Source organism: Helicoverpa zea, chromosome 28 (assembly GCF_022581195.2).
Source record: "Helicoverpa zea isolate HzStark_Cry1AcR chromosome 28, ilHelZeax1.1, whole genome shotgun sequence".
NCBI classification, from domain to species: domain Eukaryota; kingdom Metazoa; phylum Arthropoda; class Insecta; order Lepidoptera; family Noctuidae; genus Helicoverpa; species Helicoverpa zea.
The window spans coordinates 4661108-4676894 of record NC_061479.1 but is presented as its reverse complement, the minus strand read 5'-3'; the positions used below and the strand labels follow the sequence as shown (position 1 = coordinate 4676894).

Sequence of the window (15787 nt, the reverse complement as noted above, 5' to 3'; positions counted from 1 at the left end):
TTTACTGAAAATGTTAGCATACTGACTTTTTACATAATTATCATATACCGCAAATACGGATACTTTAAAACCGATATTCTGAAGATTATAGATTCATGGATTTAATTACGGAACCTTTTATCAAACATATTGAAATTATAGCCCTAGATTGGATAATTTTTTGATAATCTTATTATAAACTTAAAAGGATGCTATATATAGTCGATTTGAACGGTACTAATTTCTCCGTGTACCCATATAAATGAAGCCTATCGCCTTCCTTGATAATGGACCATCTAACACAGAAAATAATTTATTCAAATCTTCTAAAGATTTTAATATCGGTGAAAAAAATTAATTTGTGTACTGATTTCCTCTGTTACTTCAAGATGGAAAAACAACTGTTGGTTAGTAACTAGACGAAGACGCACTGACAGAGAAGTTTTCTAAAACTATTATGACTACACTATTTTTACTTATTTTATAAAAAAAATCTCACTCACCGAATTTCACAGATTAGTGGTCAGAATAATCCACAGAACCACTTCGATCAAAAGTTAGAGATATACTAAGGCTTATCGGAATGCTAAAGATATCGTATCGAGTAGTATTTCGTAATAGCATTAGTAGTTTTGTCATAGTATTATTGATCACTGATAGGAGTTTGGGATATGATGATCTTATAGACGGCGCACACATAGCGTAGAGCGCAGATTATTTTCAGTTTCCAATATCTATACTTATAGGTATTAGAAAGCTGAAGACTACTTCAGTTGTTTACTTGAACGCGCTGATCTCCGGAACTACTAGACTGATTTGAAAAATTATTTCAGTATGAGGTAGCGAGGTAGCCCATTCATTGAGGTAAGTTACAGGCTAGTGTGACGCGAGTAAAGCCGCTGACAAAAGCTAGCTATAGGTACTATATGTTCGATATTGTCCTTATTAATATTAAATTGAATTAACTGTGATGAGGAAATCCAAGGGACAACATAGGTACGCAAGATGTACGTAGGTAACTGTTTTTAGGCCATTTCAAACAATATTTAAAATTATTTGCAAATATATTCTTAGGAAACTGCCCTTCGATAGGATCAATGCACACGACCCGTTACGGCAATTTACGACAAATATTGCTCAATCTAAAGTAATTCAGATTCGTGCGTCGTGTGCTAAAGCTCTAATTAGAATGTTTACACTGCTTTTTAGCATCTAAGTCCCGTTTCTATTATGTAAAGACTGTTATTACATCGTTGGTCAAAAATCATGAAAACGTAACTAAAATATGTCGTAAGTATCGATGTTTTAACGTCGGAAGTTGGCGAGTTACACCCCCATGCCTGAGAGGGCACGTGTCGCCGGTGTCCCCGAATGCTACTCAGTAGCAGTCGTTGTTACAATTCCACGTCAGAGGCCGTCAGGCGGATTTGAGAAAACTCTGACACCAGGGCTTGTTAAGTGATTAATCTGCAGCTCACTCGATTAGAAGATAGTTTTGTTAAGTGTGCACTCTAATCGCAGATTACAATGACCTTACCTTCAGATGTTTTTCGATAAGAGATTGACATTCAACATAATTTGTATGAAGCTAATGTTAAAATTCTTTAGAAATGCATTTCTGTTGAAGAATCTACTGAGATTGTTTTTATCCTGAAGCCTATGAAAGTTATAGATACAAAAGTATTAAAACAAAGTCAAGTATTTTATCAATAATTATTGTCTTTGCGAGAATATTATTAAACTTTCGTTCAGAATCCAAATATTTAAATCTTACCGGAATCTCGATCTGAAACTGCTCAAAAGGTCTTGAGAAATGGAATCTAGGCGGTATCTTCTAGGCAGATTAAAAGTACTTTCCTCTTGTAACCTCCAATCGTAAATATTCACGTTCCTCGTAACATCTTCACTAAAAGAATCCAAAAAACCCGACCAACTATCGTTGTGTTCGTATTTCCGAACGAAGTTTGCAATTTTTTTGTTCACCGGTTTCTGCCCGAGGGCTAGAAGCTTCGATTCCCTTGCTAAAAGATATCTTAAGGCTGTCCTTTTTAATATTATTAACTCTTCTAAAGTTCTTGCCATATAATTAGATCACAGTCCAAAAAACTTTATTTTAAAACAGTGATTTTATGCACAAACAAAAAACGATCACTTCATAATTACAAATTTAAAACTGCAAAAATGCAAATTGCGCGGGAACACCTGTCAAAATTGACAATTAAATTTCTCTTTTTTTTTAAAAGCACTCGTGTTATAAGACAAAGGCATCTGGTATAGAGCCAGCGACACAACTGCGTTCTAACATCAATTATCAAAGACGTGACGTGATGGATAGTGCAAATTAGTTTTGAGGCTCCTGTGAATGATTTTACATAATAGATAAATGGTTAACTTTACTGTGTACAAGTAAATAGCGTTATGTAAACGGTTGCTTCGGAGAGAAGATGAAAATTGATAATAGGCAAGAATAATAGGAAGTAATATGAGGTTCTGCCTCGTGGAAGAGGTCAGATTTTTGAGACTTGGTTCAAACCTAAGCAGTAGATAATTTCTGTCGTTACTGATTTTTCTTAACACTATCTGGTTAAGATAAGATTAACACATTGCTTGTTATCCATCTTGATATGAATCATAGCTTTCCTGTACACTTCTGTAAAACCATAATACAGTGTTTCCAACATATATGAAACAAGAAAAGGTAAATATAAAGTCCTGAAGGAGGCCCATTTTCGAAACTTATAGGGCGTCAAAAACGTTACTTAATAACCCTGGACAAAACACTTTGTCTGAATATTAAGACGAGGTACTTTCAGTCAAAGCTAGGGTAAACCCACCACTAGATGGACGGGCGATCTGGCCAACATCGCCGAAAGGAAGCAATGGATGCGGGTTGCTGAAAATCAAGCAAAGTAGCGAACCTTGGGGTTGGCAGCAGTCCAGCAGTGGACGTTTTTGGGCTGTGACGACCAGTAAAAACATTACTGAAGCTGCATGTTTTAAATTTTAAATGGCAGATGTTATGAACCAAGTACATTCAGTAACTTCAATGGTTTATAAAAATATAACAATCATAACTTATGCGCTTATCTGAAAAGGTATGCATGGTATGCACGCTAATTTGGCATTGATATGTTTTTTACAGTGAAAACAAGCCCCAATAAGAATAACAATCATAAGATGTATGACAGAAAAAGGCATGCTTCGCTAACATTCAATAAGAAATAAGGTTAAGAGCAGGAGGATTATAATGACATCATCAAATTACCTCTTTCGGACCCCTTAACTTATAAACAGACCCATCCGTGTCCTTCAAGTATTGTGGCCTATTTATCCAAACTAATATTATAAATGCGAAAGTAACTCTGTCTGTCTGTCTGTCTGTCTGTCTGTCTGTCTTTTCTTCACGCCTAAACTACTGAACCGATTTGTGTGAAATTTGGTACAGACATAGTTTGAAACTTGAGAAAGGACATAGGATAGTTTTTATTACAAAAAAAAAATAAAAATAAAATTATTCCGGACATATAGCGCCATCTATTGGTCAAATCAAAAATCTGCTGGTAGTCACTATTCCACGCGAACGAAGTTGCGGGCAAAAGCTAGTTTTCAATAAGTACAATGGAAAATACCTTGAAAGTATTACAATTACCCCTTTGTAGATTAGACGAATACAAAAGTAATTCATTATACGATTTGATTCAAGTTCATGGTTATGAAAACATGATCCAAGGTTAACCAAGTTTGCTGCGGGATTGTTCGCGCGAGTTACCGCGGCGCTGGTACATAAAGAGCTCCAGAAGAAACATGGTGGGTTTTAGTCAGTAAGAGTCTGACACTCCCTCACGCTGCACCCACAGCGAGAGGGGTCACCTGATGATTTCCTATAAAAAGCGGTCCAAATATTAAGCATTTTGTAAATCATGTTAGTGATTAGCTCTTAAACATTAAATTAGTAAGTAACCCAATTAGTTTTAGTCACAATGGTTAGTTCAGCCACATACTAAACTCACCGCAGATCGTCTAAAAAGTCGTTGACGGCTGATATCATTGCCATATTTTGAGCTGCAAAAAAGAGACAAACATTACTAACTACTTTCTATTTCTAAACATTTATTTCTACAGTTAGTATAACCATAAGGGTCAATTCCCACTGAAAGAGCAGCGGCCGGCAGCGGCCGGAAGAGCACGGAAAATGTAAGAGCGCGGCGCGGTACGGCGCCGCGCGGCGCCGCGTGGCCCGCCGCGCACGCGCTCAATCCCTTGCAATTACGGCCGCTGCCGGCCGCTGCCGGCCGCTGCTCTTTCAGTGGGAATTGACCCTAAGAATGGACTGAGAAACCCCGTATATTAACACTTTCTAGAAATAGATAACCTTTTTATTTTCGTCTTTGCCCCTGGTCCCAATATTATTTTGTGTCGACGCAATGTTTTCTTCTTCCATACTCTTCTATCAGCCGTCATCTCACAAGTAACATTCTTTCTACCCATGCCCATCCATTATTTCATTCGTCGGCCCCTTCTACTATATCCATCCACATTCATGCTCATCACTTTCCTCACAACATGATTCTCATTCCTCCGCATTCTTTGGTTCGGTGTGGATTCCACAGTCCATTATGTGTCTATACGGGTTATTATTAAACTACTTAATATTAGGACAAACACACTAAAAACCACTTATCTAAGATGTAGGAAAACAATAGGTATTTAAGTGAATATGCATAAAATAACACTCTTCTTTAAGGTTATCGGGAGGAAGATGCAAATGCACCCACTAGCCTTGAAAGTAAAAATAGAATATTCAGCTTTTTAGAGTTTAGGTGGTTTTCTAACTAGGTAAAATATACAGTCACTTTTTCATCAGAGAAGAATTGGGATTGTGTGAAAAATATGGCTAGAAAGAAACTTGTAAGACGACGGCAGATAGAGAAATATCCCCTTGCCGTTATGAATGATTTTTTTGACGATGAGAAATTATATTATTCTCCAAGATATACATATAATTCTTCCATTACATATTGACGTTTTCAATAATAAGGTTTATCGATCTATGTAATTAGGAGCAAACCCTCTATCATCATCTACTTTGCCTTGTGTACATAATATGTCAACGTTAAGACCACGACAAAATAATCGAGAACTCAATCGATTCGAATCATAATAATATCGATATCAAACGTGTCCAGCTGTCTAGTCGTGCATACAGTGACGTTATACGTGGATGACATCATACTGCGTCCAACCCTGTTATGTAAAACTGCAGGTCAGACTTTTGGCGCCTCGTTGAAAACTAGTGAAAGAGTCGAAAGAAAATGGTTAACTTTAGATATTGTATCTCAGGAAAGCAGAGGTGATCCCTATTTGTGTGTGTGAATGTACAAGAATATGCGTAAAATAGGAGCGTTAATGTGGTAATCAGGAGCGCTCCGTGGTGGTTCAAGTGGCAGAGACAACATGCATATAAACTTACACACACGTTTGTCTCACTCGCATTCTTTAAATACGACATCTACATATTGTGATTGTTGGGGTGTATCGTAAAACCATTACGGAAAGGAGTGTCAAATTCTTACTAACTAAAACACATCTATGTTCCATCTGGACTCCTACGTTTTACCAGGGTTACGGTAACTCTTTTGTACATGCCAAAGGTTTATACTAGCCAAGAAGTCATTACATACTAAGTAACCTTTCCTTTAATAAAACACCTGTCATTAATCAACATACATGTCTTCATATAATGAAAACCTTTGACTTTGACGATACATAGATTCCACTGAGAACTAGAAACCTTATACAAGCTAATAATCTGCTTATAGTATTGCGTTTTTATTTAAATGTTGTATACTTACTGCAGAAACGTTTACAAATCAAGTAGGTCTGAAACGGCAGTAACCAAAGGACTTGGTAAACGAGTAACGTTGCTGAAATGGTCCTTGACTTAATTTTTTTTTCAAACTTCTCAACATCTTCGAGAAACAAAGATTAAGTTTATAACTTTCTAGCTTGATTATGTATTAGTCTTTTATGATTAAGGTATTCATAAGATTTTTTAATATTAAGCCCTTTTTAATTTTATTAACTGACCCATTTGTACCTATTAATTGAGATCATGTTGTTTAATACATTTTAGTTTATTTATTTTATTTTATCTTCACTAGCTGAGAACGACTCCCCACAATCGAAAGTAAAAGCTAGGCTATGTCATTTCTCAGGCTCTAGAAGCTTAGCTTACTTATCTATCTACCACATTACATTTAAATCGATTCACTAGTTTTAGCGTGAAAGTATTCATATAAATGCATTTGCATTTATAATATGTTTAAGGATGATGCCTTAGAAGTTAATAAAAGTACAGGAAATAGCAGGCAACTTGACGACAGAATTCCAGAAAATACATTGACAGGAAACTCTTAAAATATATTTCAACAAAGGTGACACATCCCAGAAAAGTAAAGCAACATATATCTCCCCTAACTCAGGAGTCAATGATCCATATTTAAAGTCATACAAGACTGTCAAAAATGAAACAGAAAAAAATCAAAGAATCAAACCACATGTTATGGATGACAAGTGTTTTAAAAACCGCGGTGTATTAAAATGAGTCATTATACCTAACAAATGAGATGAGCAAGAATGTGACACTGTTCAGTTTTATTTTTAATTAATTATTGCACTGGTAAGGAAAGTTGATTCAAAGACTGAAGCTGCGTTTTGGGAGGAAAAAGCTCCAGAAATAAAAGTAGAAAGTTCTAGACCTTCGTGTAAACCGAAACCGAAACTATTTTAAATAAACTTAAAACAAGAAAGACGAACTGTAGTTAAAGAATCTAGAACTCTTTAATCTACTGTATGGAATTTTAAAAAATCCTTATGTATTCTAATCAAACTAACAATCAACTAAGGCAAGTGAGTCACATCAACTCAAAACTTTTCAATGTTAAAACTAAGACAGCAAACGAAAAAACTACACGTAAACATAATAACCAGCAAAAATCCCACATAACTACAGTTATATCTAAGATAAACAGAAAAAAGATAGCAAAGGTAAAGATAACGCTAAAGATATAACATCTCGTGAGAAATCCAACGGGTTTTGATGCTCCACTTCACGTTGGCAGAAAGATTAGATGGTGACGTCAGAAGTCATAACCATCCAAATATTGATTGCAGACGCTGGTTACGACTCGACAAATCCATCTACCTAGCCTTTCCCCAACTATGTTGGGGTCGGCTTCCAGTCTAACTGAATGCAGCTGAGTATCAGTGCTTTACAAGGAGCGGCTGCCTATTTGACCTACTCGACCCAGTTACCCAGGCAACCCAATACCCCTAGGTAAGACTGGTTGTCAGTCTTGTCTACTGGCTTCTGACTACCCGTAACGACTGCCAAAAATGTTCAATGACAGTCGGAACCTACAGTTAAGCGTGTCCTACGAATAAAATATAGGCTACTTTTTACCCAGATGCGGGAATTATTTCCCTCAAGAAGCAGGTGAAACCGCTAGTATGCTATAGTAAGTTAAGATCTATAAGATCGATAATATCTAATCTTATTTGAATATGAACGATAACTGTGTGTTGACTTCTTATCATTTCACGGAGGAAAGGAATTTAGATACTATCGTCAGTTTTTAGTTTACAACAGAACCATTCAATCTTTGGGTATATTTATCATCATCATCATCATATTTTTGTCTATTATGACGTCATTAAAAACTGAAAACTGGATCGAACCTTTATCTTAATATTTTGCGAAAGTAACTGTCTGTCGGGCTTTCATGCAAAAACTACTGAACTGATTTAAATAACATTTGGCATGCCTATAACTATATACCTACAGTCTAGAGCCTGAGAAAGAACATCGCTTCTTTTTATCCGACTACGGGAATTACCGTTGAGACGTGGGTGGAACCGTGAGGGACAGACAGTTAGACTATATTTCGTAAGGAAGTTGATTTCTAAAAATTTTTCTCATCCAGATACAGAAAATACAAATACCCTAATTGGGAACCTCCTTTTTGGGAACTCAGTTAAAAATGCGCGTACCATTACTGGAAGCCACCACCTATTACTTATCTAAAATATTTTTCTCTTGCAAGAATCACTAGAGAAATATTAGTCTTAGAACAAGTTCTAAAAAAAAACACTTAAATAAATTAATACACGAACCAGCCATCAGATCCTGTATGTTTACATTAGCGACGACGTAGGTACTTTTACTTTTTCACTGCACACACTGAATATGACCTTGCAATATATTTATATGTATGCATAAAGCTCTTAAAGTGAAAGTTTTTGCGACAAGTGTGGACCAAAGTTGGAGACATAGGTATTAATTTAATAGGGTTGTCACTTGTCATGGTAACGATTCGGTAACAATTGTTTTTATAAAAAAAAACCTAGCTGCTTTTTTGCAGTTTCTGGGGGATAAAATATAGCCTATAATATATATCATGAAGGGATAGTGAAGCTTCAAAACGTTGAAAGGATTTTTCTTATTGGTTCAGTGGCTTTGGAGCCTTTGGGTTACAAACAAACAAAAAATGTTTCCTTTGTATAATAAGAATTGAGAACAAATCGGTTGTCGACATGAAGCTTTGTAACAAGGAGTGAATCGATCAATTAGTCAAATACCCCTGGAATCTATTCATCATTTTTTTTTCTTTCGAGATGTCAAACTTCAAATTGTTGACCTAAAGATAGTTATAGGGATGATATCCCTAATATTTTTCAAACATCTTCTGCTAGTGTCCCGTGGGAACTACTTCCCGTACCTGGATACAAATAACAGCAAAACGGTAAAAGGTTAGAAAAAATACTTCGTCATTTACGAAACGAGACATCCTTAACAAAAATACCGTTCGGAACAACGCATCTACATCAAAACATACGTACAAAAATGTTAATTAATTATAATAAAATAAAGTTTTAACGATCTTTCTGTCTGTTACGTTGTCTAGACACTGGAAACTTTCAATAAATATTCTTTACAAGAAATACACTTTCACACTTAAGTTTCTCTAAGGTGACAGATGAAAACAGCTGTTTACGTGAAACTGTGTGAATTTATAATTATTTTTATACTTGCTGTTACATACTCGTACTTTTTTTATGGGCAATCATCAAGAGTGTCAGACTCTTACTGACTAAAACCCACCATGTTCCTTGTTAAGCTCTTTATGGACTGGGGCCGCGGTAACTCGCGCCAACAATTCCACAGACCCGGACCCGTGCTATCTCCCATTCATATTAATTTATTTAGAACTAGCTTCTGCCAGCGGTTTCACCCGCATCCCGTGGGAACTACTTCCCGTACCGGGATAAAAAGTAGCCTATAGCCTTCCTCGATATATGGGCTATCTAACACTGAAAGAAATTTTCAAATCGGACCAGTAGTTCCTGACATTAGCGCGTTCAAACAAACAAACTCTTCAGCTTTATAATATTAGTACAGATTGATATATGAAAAAATGATATATGAGAATGATATATGAATAAAGAATTTAAATTACCGACTGTAAAAACTGCAATGGAAAAACCATTGCAGTTTTTACATCCCCAGGTTCTAATTTGCCTCCTTACCAAGATTAATGACAATCGGTTCAGCCATTTTCTCTTAAAAGTAACAGAGACAGAGTAATATTGTTTCATAAGTAAGGGCATTAGTTTCGCAGAGGTTTAGGTTAATCGGACAGACAAGTGAAGGATTTTGTATAATAATTATGTATGTATCAAAATCTATTGAATCAAAATTATGCGCATCCCAAATGCTTTTCCTCAACAAAATGACATCACTTGATCAAGCAGAGTTACGGCAAAACATCATGGAGGTACCTTTCTAAGTAAAAGTTTTGTTAATGTATTTTACTTTCCTGAGCTCAGTCGTTTGGTATGCAGACGATGAGAAAATACTCACTATAGCCATTCATGTTTAAAGAAACCGCTTTTTATTATGTTCAGCTTTACCTCTAGATAAATAATTGCATAAGTGGTATAGTAAAGACATTGGAAGAACTCGTGTCTTAGTAAAAGCCACGCGAATCGAAGGTTAAGCAACGCTTGGTGGGGTCGTTCCGTGGATGGGTGAACACCTTGTCGACGAATTCTTCCGTGTTTCGGAAGGCACGATGAATTGATGTGATTTGAACATTTTTGGCAGTCGTTATGGGTAGTCAGAAAGTCTGACAACTCAGTGTTACTAAGGGGTATCGGGCTGTCTGGGTGCTCCATGAAAATACTGGTACTCGGCTGCATACGGTAAGACTGGAAGCTGACTTCAACGTTGGGGACAAGCTAGGCAGATGATAGTAGAGACAGCATTAAGTACAAGTCCTTAATACACGATTTTTACGATTTCATATAATCAAAACTTTTGCGAGAAAGAGGAACAAACTTTCACATTTATAACATTAACAGGAATATAGGTATTGAGACTGTCATTTTACATTTGAAACTAGCTTCCGCCGAACTAGCTTAGAGTTCGGTTATATCGCGTTTCCAAGAGAATTCTTCAAAAGTCCGGGATAAAAACTATCCTATGTTCTTTCTCAAGGTCAACTCTATCTTGCCCAATGTTGCTGTGCCCTAACAGGGTCCACAAATGTACGTAGCTGTAAGCTTATTGTAACACCATGTGAAACTTGTGGAACGCAATAAATGATATAAATGAATGAATATCTCTGTACCAAATTGTATTAAAATCAGTTCAGTAGTTTAGGCGTCAAAGCGTAACAGACAGACAGACAGACAGACAGAGTTACTTTCGCATTTATAATATTAGTAGTGATTATAGCCACCATTATCTCAAAGCACAATGAAAGAATTCCCATACTTTATAGACATGAGTCATGACTCACAGGACGCAAAGCTAACAAAATGTCGTTGACAGGCGTAGAATGCAAAATTAAATGAATCATTAGCATTCCATAGCTGTCTGGCTGTATGTAAGATCTGTGTATGGGCGCCTAATACTGGATCTTTGGGTAATATTCTGCCTTTAGGCACGAGGCTTGTGGTTTAAATGGATGGTAATTTTCGGGGGTTTGGTTATGAATGAGGCAAGCAGGATCATCAAATCTTACTTAGTAATTCCCACTACACTTTTCACACACTAATAATAATTACTTTGACACAAAAGTTTACCTATCTTGACAATAATAATAATTACTTTTTCAGACATCATCCTCCGAGCCTTTTTCCCAACTATGTTGGGGTCGTCTTCCAGTCTAACCGGATTCAGATGAGTATCAGAGCTTTACAAGAAGCGACTGCCTATCTGACCTCCTCAACCCAGTTACCCGGGCAACCCAATACCCCAAATGGTTAGACTGGTGTCAGACTTACTGGCTTTGACCACCCGTAACGACTGTCAAGGATGTTCAATGACAGCCGGGACCTACAGTTTAACGTGCCATCCGAAACACAGTCCTTGGTGTCTAACCTCCCCACTCAGAGACATTTAATGATTACTTAAATCACTCCTTAGTGACGGAATGTCATACAAATCCTTCACTAAGGAATGACTTAAGTAACCATTAAATGTCTCTGAGTGGGGAGGTAAGACGTAATTACTGTTTCAGACGTTTTCTAGAATAGGTACTTAATTTCTATTATGTTCGCGTGTAAGAAGTCAAGGTGTCAATAATAATGTCGTTAATTTTAAAAACACAAACATTTTTCTGATGAAGGCCGTTTTACAAATTAATTGGTGTCAAATTAAGCATTTATCATCGTATAAAAAGTCGTGGTGGCCTAGTGGGCAAAGAACCAACCTCTCGAGTATGAGGGCGAAGGTTCGACTCCAGGTCAGGCAAGTACCAATGCAACTTTTCTAAGTTTGTATGTACTTTCCTAAGTATATCTTAGACAACAAAAACTGTGCCATCCGAAGATGGCACGTTAAACTGCAGGTCCCGGTTGTCATTGAGCATCCTTGGCAGTCGTTACGGGTAGTCAGAAGCCAGTAAGTCTGACACCAGTCTAACCACGGGGTATTGGGTGTGTGGAAGGTGTGGAGTGTGGAATCTATATTAATATAAGATTTTTTTTTGTCTGTTCTTGCCATTTTCTGGGACTAGCATATATCATCGTGCTGCCCTTAACCCAGTTTAATTTGCGGTCGCGTTTTCTATCTGCTGTCATCTCACCGGTAATATTATTTCTAACCATATCATATAATACATATAATTATATGTAAAATAAAATGTCTTAGCAAAATCATTTCAATTGTTTATTAATTCATTCTATAATTAAAAATGAGATTTATAATGTAATGATTAATGGCAAGAAAACATAAAACAATCAAACTTTACTTTTTCGTTGGATAAATATTAACCCTATGTGGCACTTCAAAGCCATTACCTAAAGCCATTATTTTTATAACTAAATCATACCCTGGGAATAAAAACCTGGGCAAACTAGTTGGCCAAACTTGGTCTTGGTCTGTGGTACAATAGATAGCAAGGATTGGTTTGTCCAGGTAAATTTCTGAAACCACGGATCTGATCCATGAGAAATGACTCTCAAATTCCTTCCCTGAGTCTACAAGTTGTACAAGTGCCTTCCTATCACTTTCTTTAACCTGTTTTATAATAGCTCGTTCATATGTATCAGGATCCTGTACTCTTACAGCGCAAGGTCTACCAGGAACAATATCTTCATCACTCATCGTTCTTCCTTTACAGTGCTGGGCAAAATTTGATGCATCAGAAATCATTTCTTTGAACTCCTGCATTTCGGCAACGTAAAACCCAGATAATGATGTTCCACTTTGCACCCTGACGTGTAAAACATCTCCTACATTTAATGTCCTGTGCTTGTATTTAATGATGTGTGAAAGATGAGCAGGTCCCGCTACGTCAGCAGTATTGGTGAATCTACTCACTGAAGGGAGAACTTTTAATAATGTAGTGTAGTCGAGTAATACTAACATAGTTGCGATGTCTCGAGGGGAATCCACAGTCATTAGCTCAACTGTCAATTTTTCGTTCGTTGTTGCGTTTACAATGATAGTGGCCGAGTGTTTCCCATCCCTTGGTTGCCCTACAAAGAATTTCATGGCATCAATCACCTCTTTAGGAAACTCTTCAGTTTTGGGGTCACATAAATTTAGTTGACAGTGGATGGCTAATCCTGGAATTTGATTTTCTGGCTCGGAATTTTTGTCTGGATCATGTATGTTTTTTAGCAAGACTGACTTGTCGAAGAATCCATAATCGATTGCAAAAACATCGCAAGTAATCTCTTCATTGATTTGAATCGAGCATATGTTGCCACGAACATATTTGTCAAGTACATTTGACTTGTACACTACCCGCTGGCCCAGGTTTATTCTGTCAGCAGATATTTGTTGAGGATCTGGCTTTTCAATCTTATCCATTATGTCTCTAACTTCAACTGTCCGTACGTAAAAACTATGCGGGTGATTAATGTGTGTTACATCGACTGAATGATTAGTTCCGACTGTAAAATCATATGGATTGTTCATTTTCAGCCTGGCCGCTTTGAACGCCTGCAACCAAAGTTCATGATGAGTGTTCCAGTAGTTTGTACTCTCTAAAGCATCAACTGGGGCAGTGTTATGGTAATCTATGTGGATCCCCTCGGACTGTGTATTTAGCTTTATCCTTTCCTTAAGTTCAATTTACTCGAACGCCGAATGTCTTTTTAATCAATTTCGATTTGAGGCGTAGGTAAAATGGAAGAAATTAAAAATCGTGGATGTATACGGGGACATTGGAAGAAAAAGTAAAGGTATTTTCGCTGACAAGCAACATGAAACATGTTCAGAACTGGCTAGACAAACCGTAGACAAATATGACCTAGTGCAATAAACAAGTCTACAACCGCTAAAGACTAGACTGGCTTCAAGGCCAGGCTACCGGTAAAAGTATATAAATAACCGATGACTTGTGGGTGCTGAGACCAGTTTCCATTCTTCGAAGGGATCAGGTCAAACCAGAATTGATGGTGCTTTGGTATTTTACAGCTATGCACTTGAATTTATTTTGGATTAACAGGTATGAAGTGTCGTGCGAATAAAGTAGCGTATTTAATTACTTTTTATTCGGAACTTCTTAACTAAAATAAAGATAAAAGGACATACAAAAACGCAACTGAAATAAATAAATAAAAGTAAGGCTAAGATAAGGTATTTCGCCAAAATATTATACATGGAACGAGGCTTAGTTGTAAATATGTTTTTATATAATAATTTCTTAGGTGGTTATATTGAATGCATAACGGATGATATCTATGGCTTAAATTGAATCTAAAAAAGTAGCAACTTACTGACATAGTTTATAATAATTATGTTTTTACTTATGAACCTAAGTACTCAGAGGACATTGACATCTCTACAAGTTCGACAAGGACCGCAATAGGTTTCAAATGCAAAACGGTAAAGTCATTTGCAATGCCTAATTAACTTTTGCTAATTTACACTACTTAGGCGCAGTGTGAATGTGCTCAAGCATTTCTCATTATCGGCGCATTTAATTGTTTTCTGATATTCAACAGTAAATTATATTACAGGGTGTCGTTTTAGGGATATCGGGTTACCCAGGAAATTGGGTTCAGGAAGTCAGCTGCATACGGTTAGATTAAAAGCCGACCCCAACATAGTTGGGAAAATACGTTTTTTTTCTACATAGTTGGGAAATGGAGATGATGAGTTTTTTTAAAGAATCAATATGTTTATGTTCTTAGCGAACGTAGGGATTGGAGCTATGGGAAATACTTAAGTACGGCCCTCAGATGCACAATCCAGTGTTTTTGAGATTGGCGAATATCAGAAAATTACAACTAGAACAAGTGTTTAAACTTGCTTTATTTATGGAGACAACAGGTCTAATCCTGGCAGCAAAGGCCTAAGATAACTTATAATATCGTTTATGAAAGCATACTCAGCATTTTTAACCGTTTATAAAATGCATTGGCCGCACAAAGCGTTTTAAAGGGGGATATCTTGAGACGGGAAGTGTTAAGTGTTTACAAACTATTGATTTTAGGGGAGGCTGCCAAAACCTAAACCCATTTGGATCATAAAACTGCTTAACGCGAGAGGCGGTTAAAATTACCCCATTTCAATATGGTGAAATGGTTTTATAATAGGTACATATAAGAATATTATAATAAACTCATGCAAAAATTACATAAGTGAGTTGGTTAAAGTTTGTTATGTGTTACGCTTTCATGGAAAATCGTAAATACATAAACGATGGCGATGTAATTGATATAGAGATAGGTGGAAATTCGGAGACAGTAATAGGTATACCTAGATGAACGGGAAACAGCTAGTTCAGTAGTAAAGTAAAAGTAAACTAGTTACAAGGTGGACAGACGACCTTATAAAGGTCGCCGGAAGACGCTGGATGCAGGTCGCCTCCAACAGGTATCTGTGGAGATCTAAGGGGGAGGCCTATGTTCAACAGTGGACGTCCTATGGCTGAGATGATGGTGATGATGAAACTAGTTGAATTTTTTTGAGATCAAGGGGAAGGCCTGCGTTCAAGGCCAAAAATGATGATGAAGAAAGTTTTAAATTAAATCCCAACTCATCTCATTGCAAATTAAACCAGCCTGTATAATAATGTTTATATTTAACGTTTCTGATAGAATTTATTACAATGCACTGACCGCTTTATCGTGTCAACAAATCAAGTACAATAAGACGGCCGAGTGTTATGGACATTTTATGAAAACGTCTTTGTTTTAGTCCTGACTCGTCTTATACACTGGTGTCTCCTTACAGTTACTGTTTCATTCGTCTTATGGACGCAGGCGAGGTCTTGAGTTCTATCCCTGG

General features: G+C 36.8%; 1 protein-coding gene across 3 annotated transcripts in view; it reads right to left on the bottom strand.

The window, feature by feature from the left end:
• LOC124643659 (juvenile hormone esterase-like) overlaps positions 1-15787 on the bottom strand; it is a 35118-nt gene that overhangs the window by 7032 nt on the left and 12299 nt on the right. The window contains exon 2 of one of the 3 annotated variants that reach the window (XM_047182677.1): positions 3990-4041. The exons of 1 other annotated variant lie outside the window; for it this stretch is intronic. In XM_047182677.1, coding sequence (XP_047038633.1) covers positions 3990-4033 — 44 coding nt within the window. In that variant the 5' untranslated portion in view covers positions 4034-4041. Of the gene's footprint in view, positions 1-482; positions 530-3989; positions 4042-15787 lie in introns of those variants that run through there. One more of the 3 variants, XM_047182678.1, reaches the window with a different exon arrangement.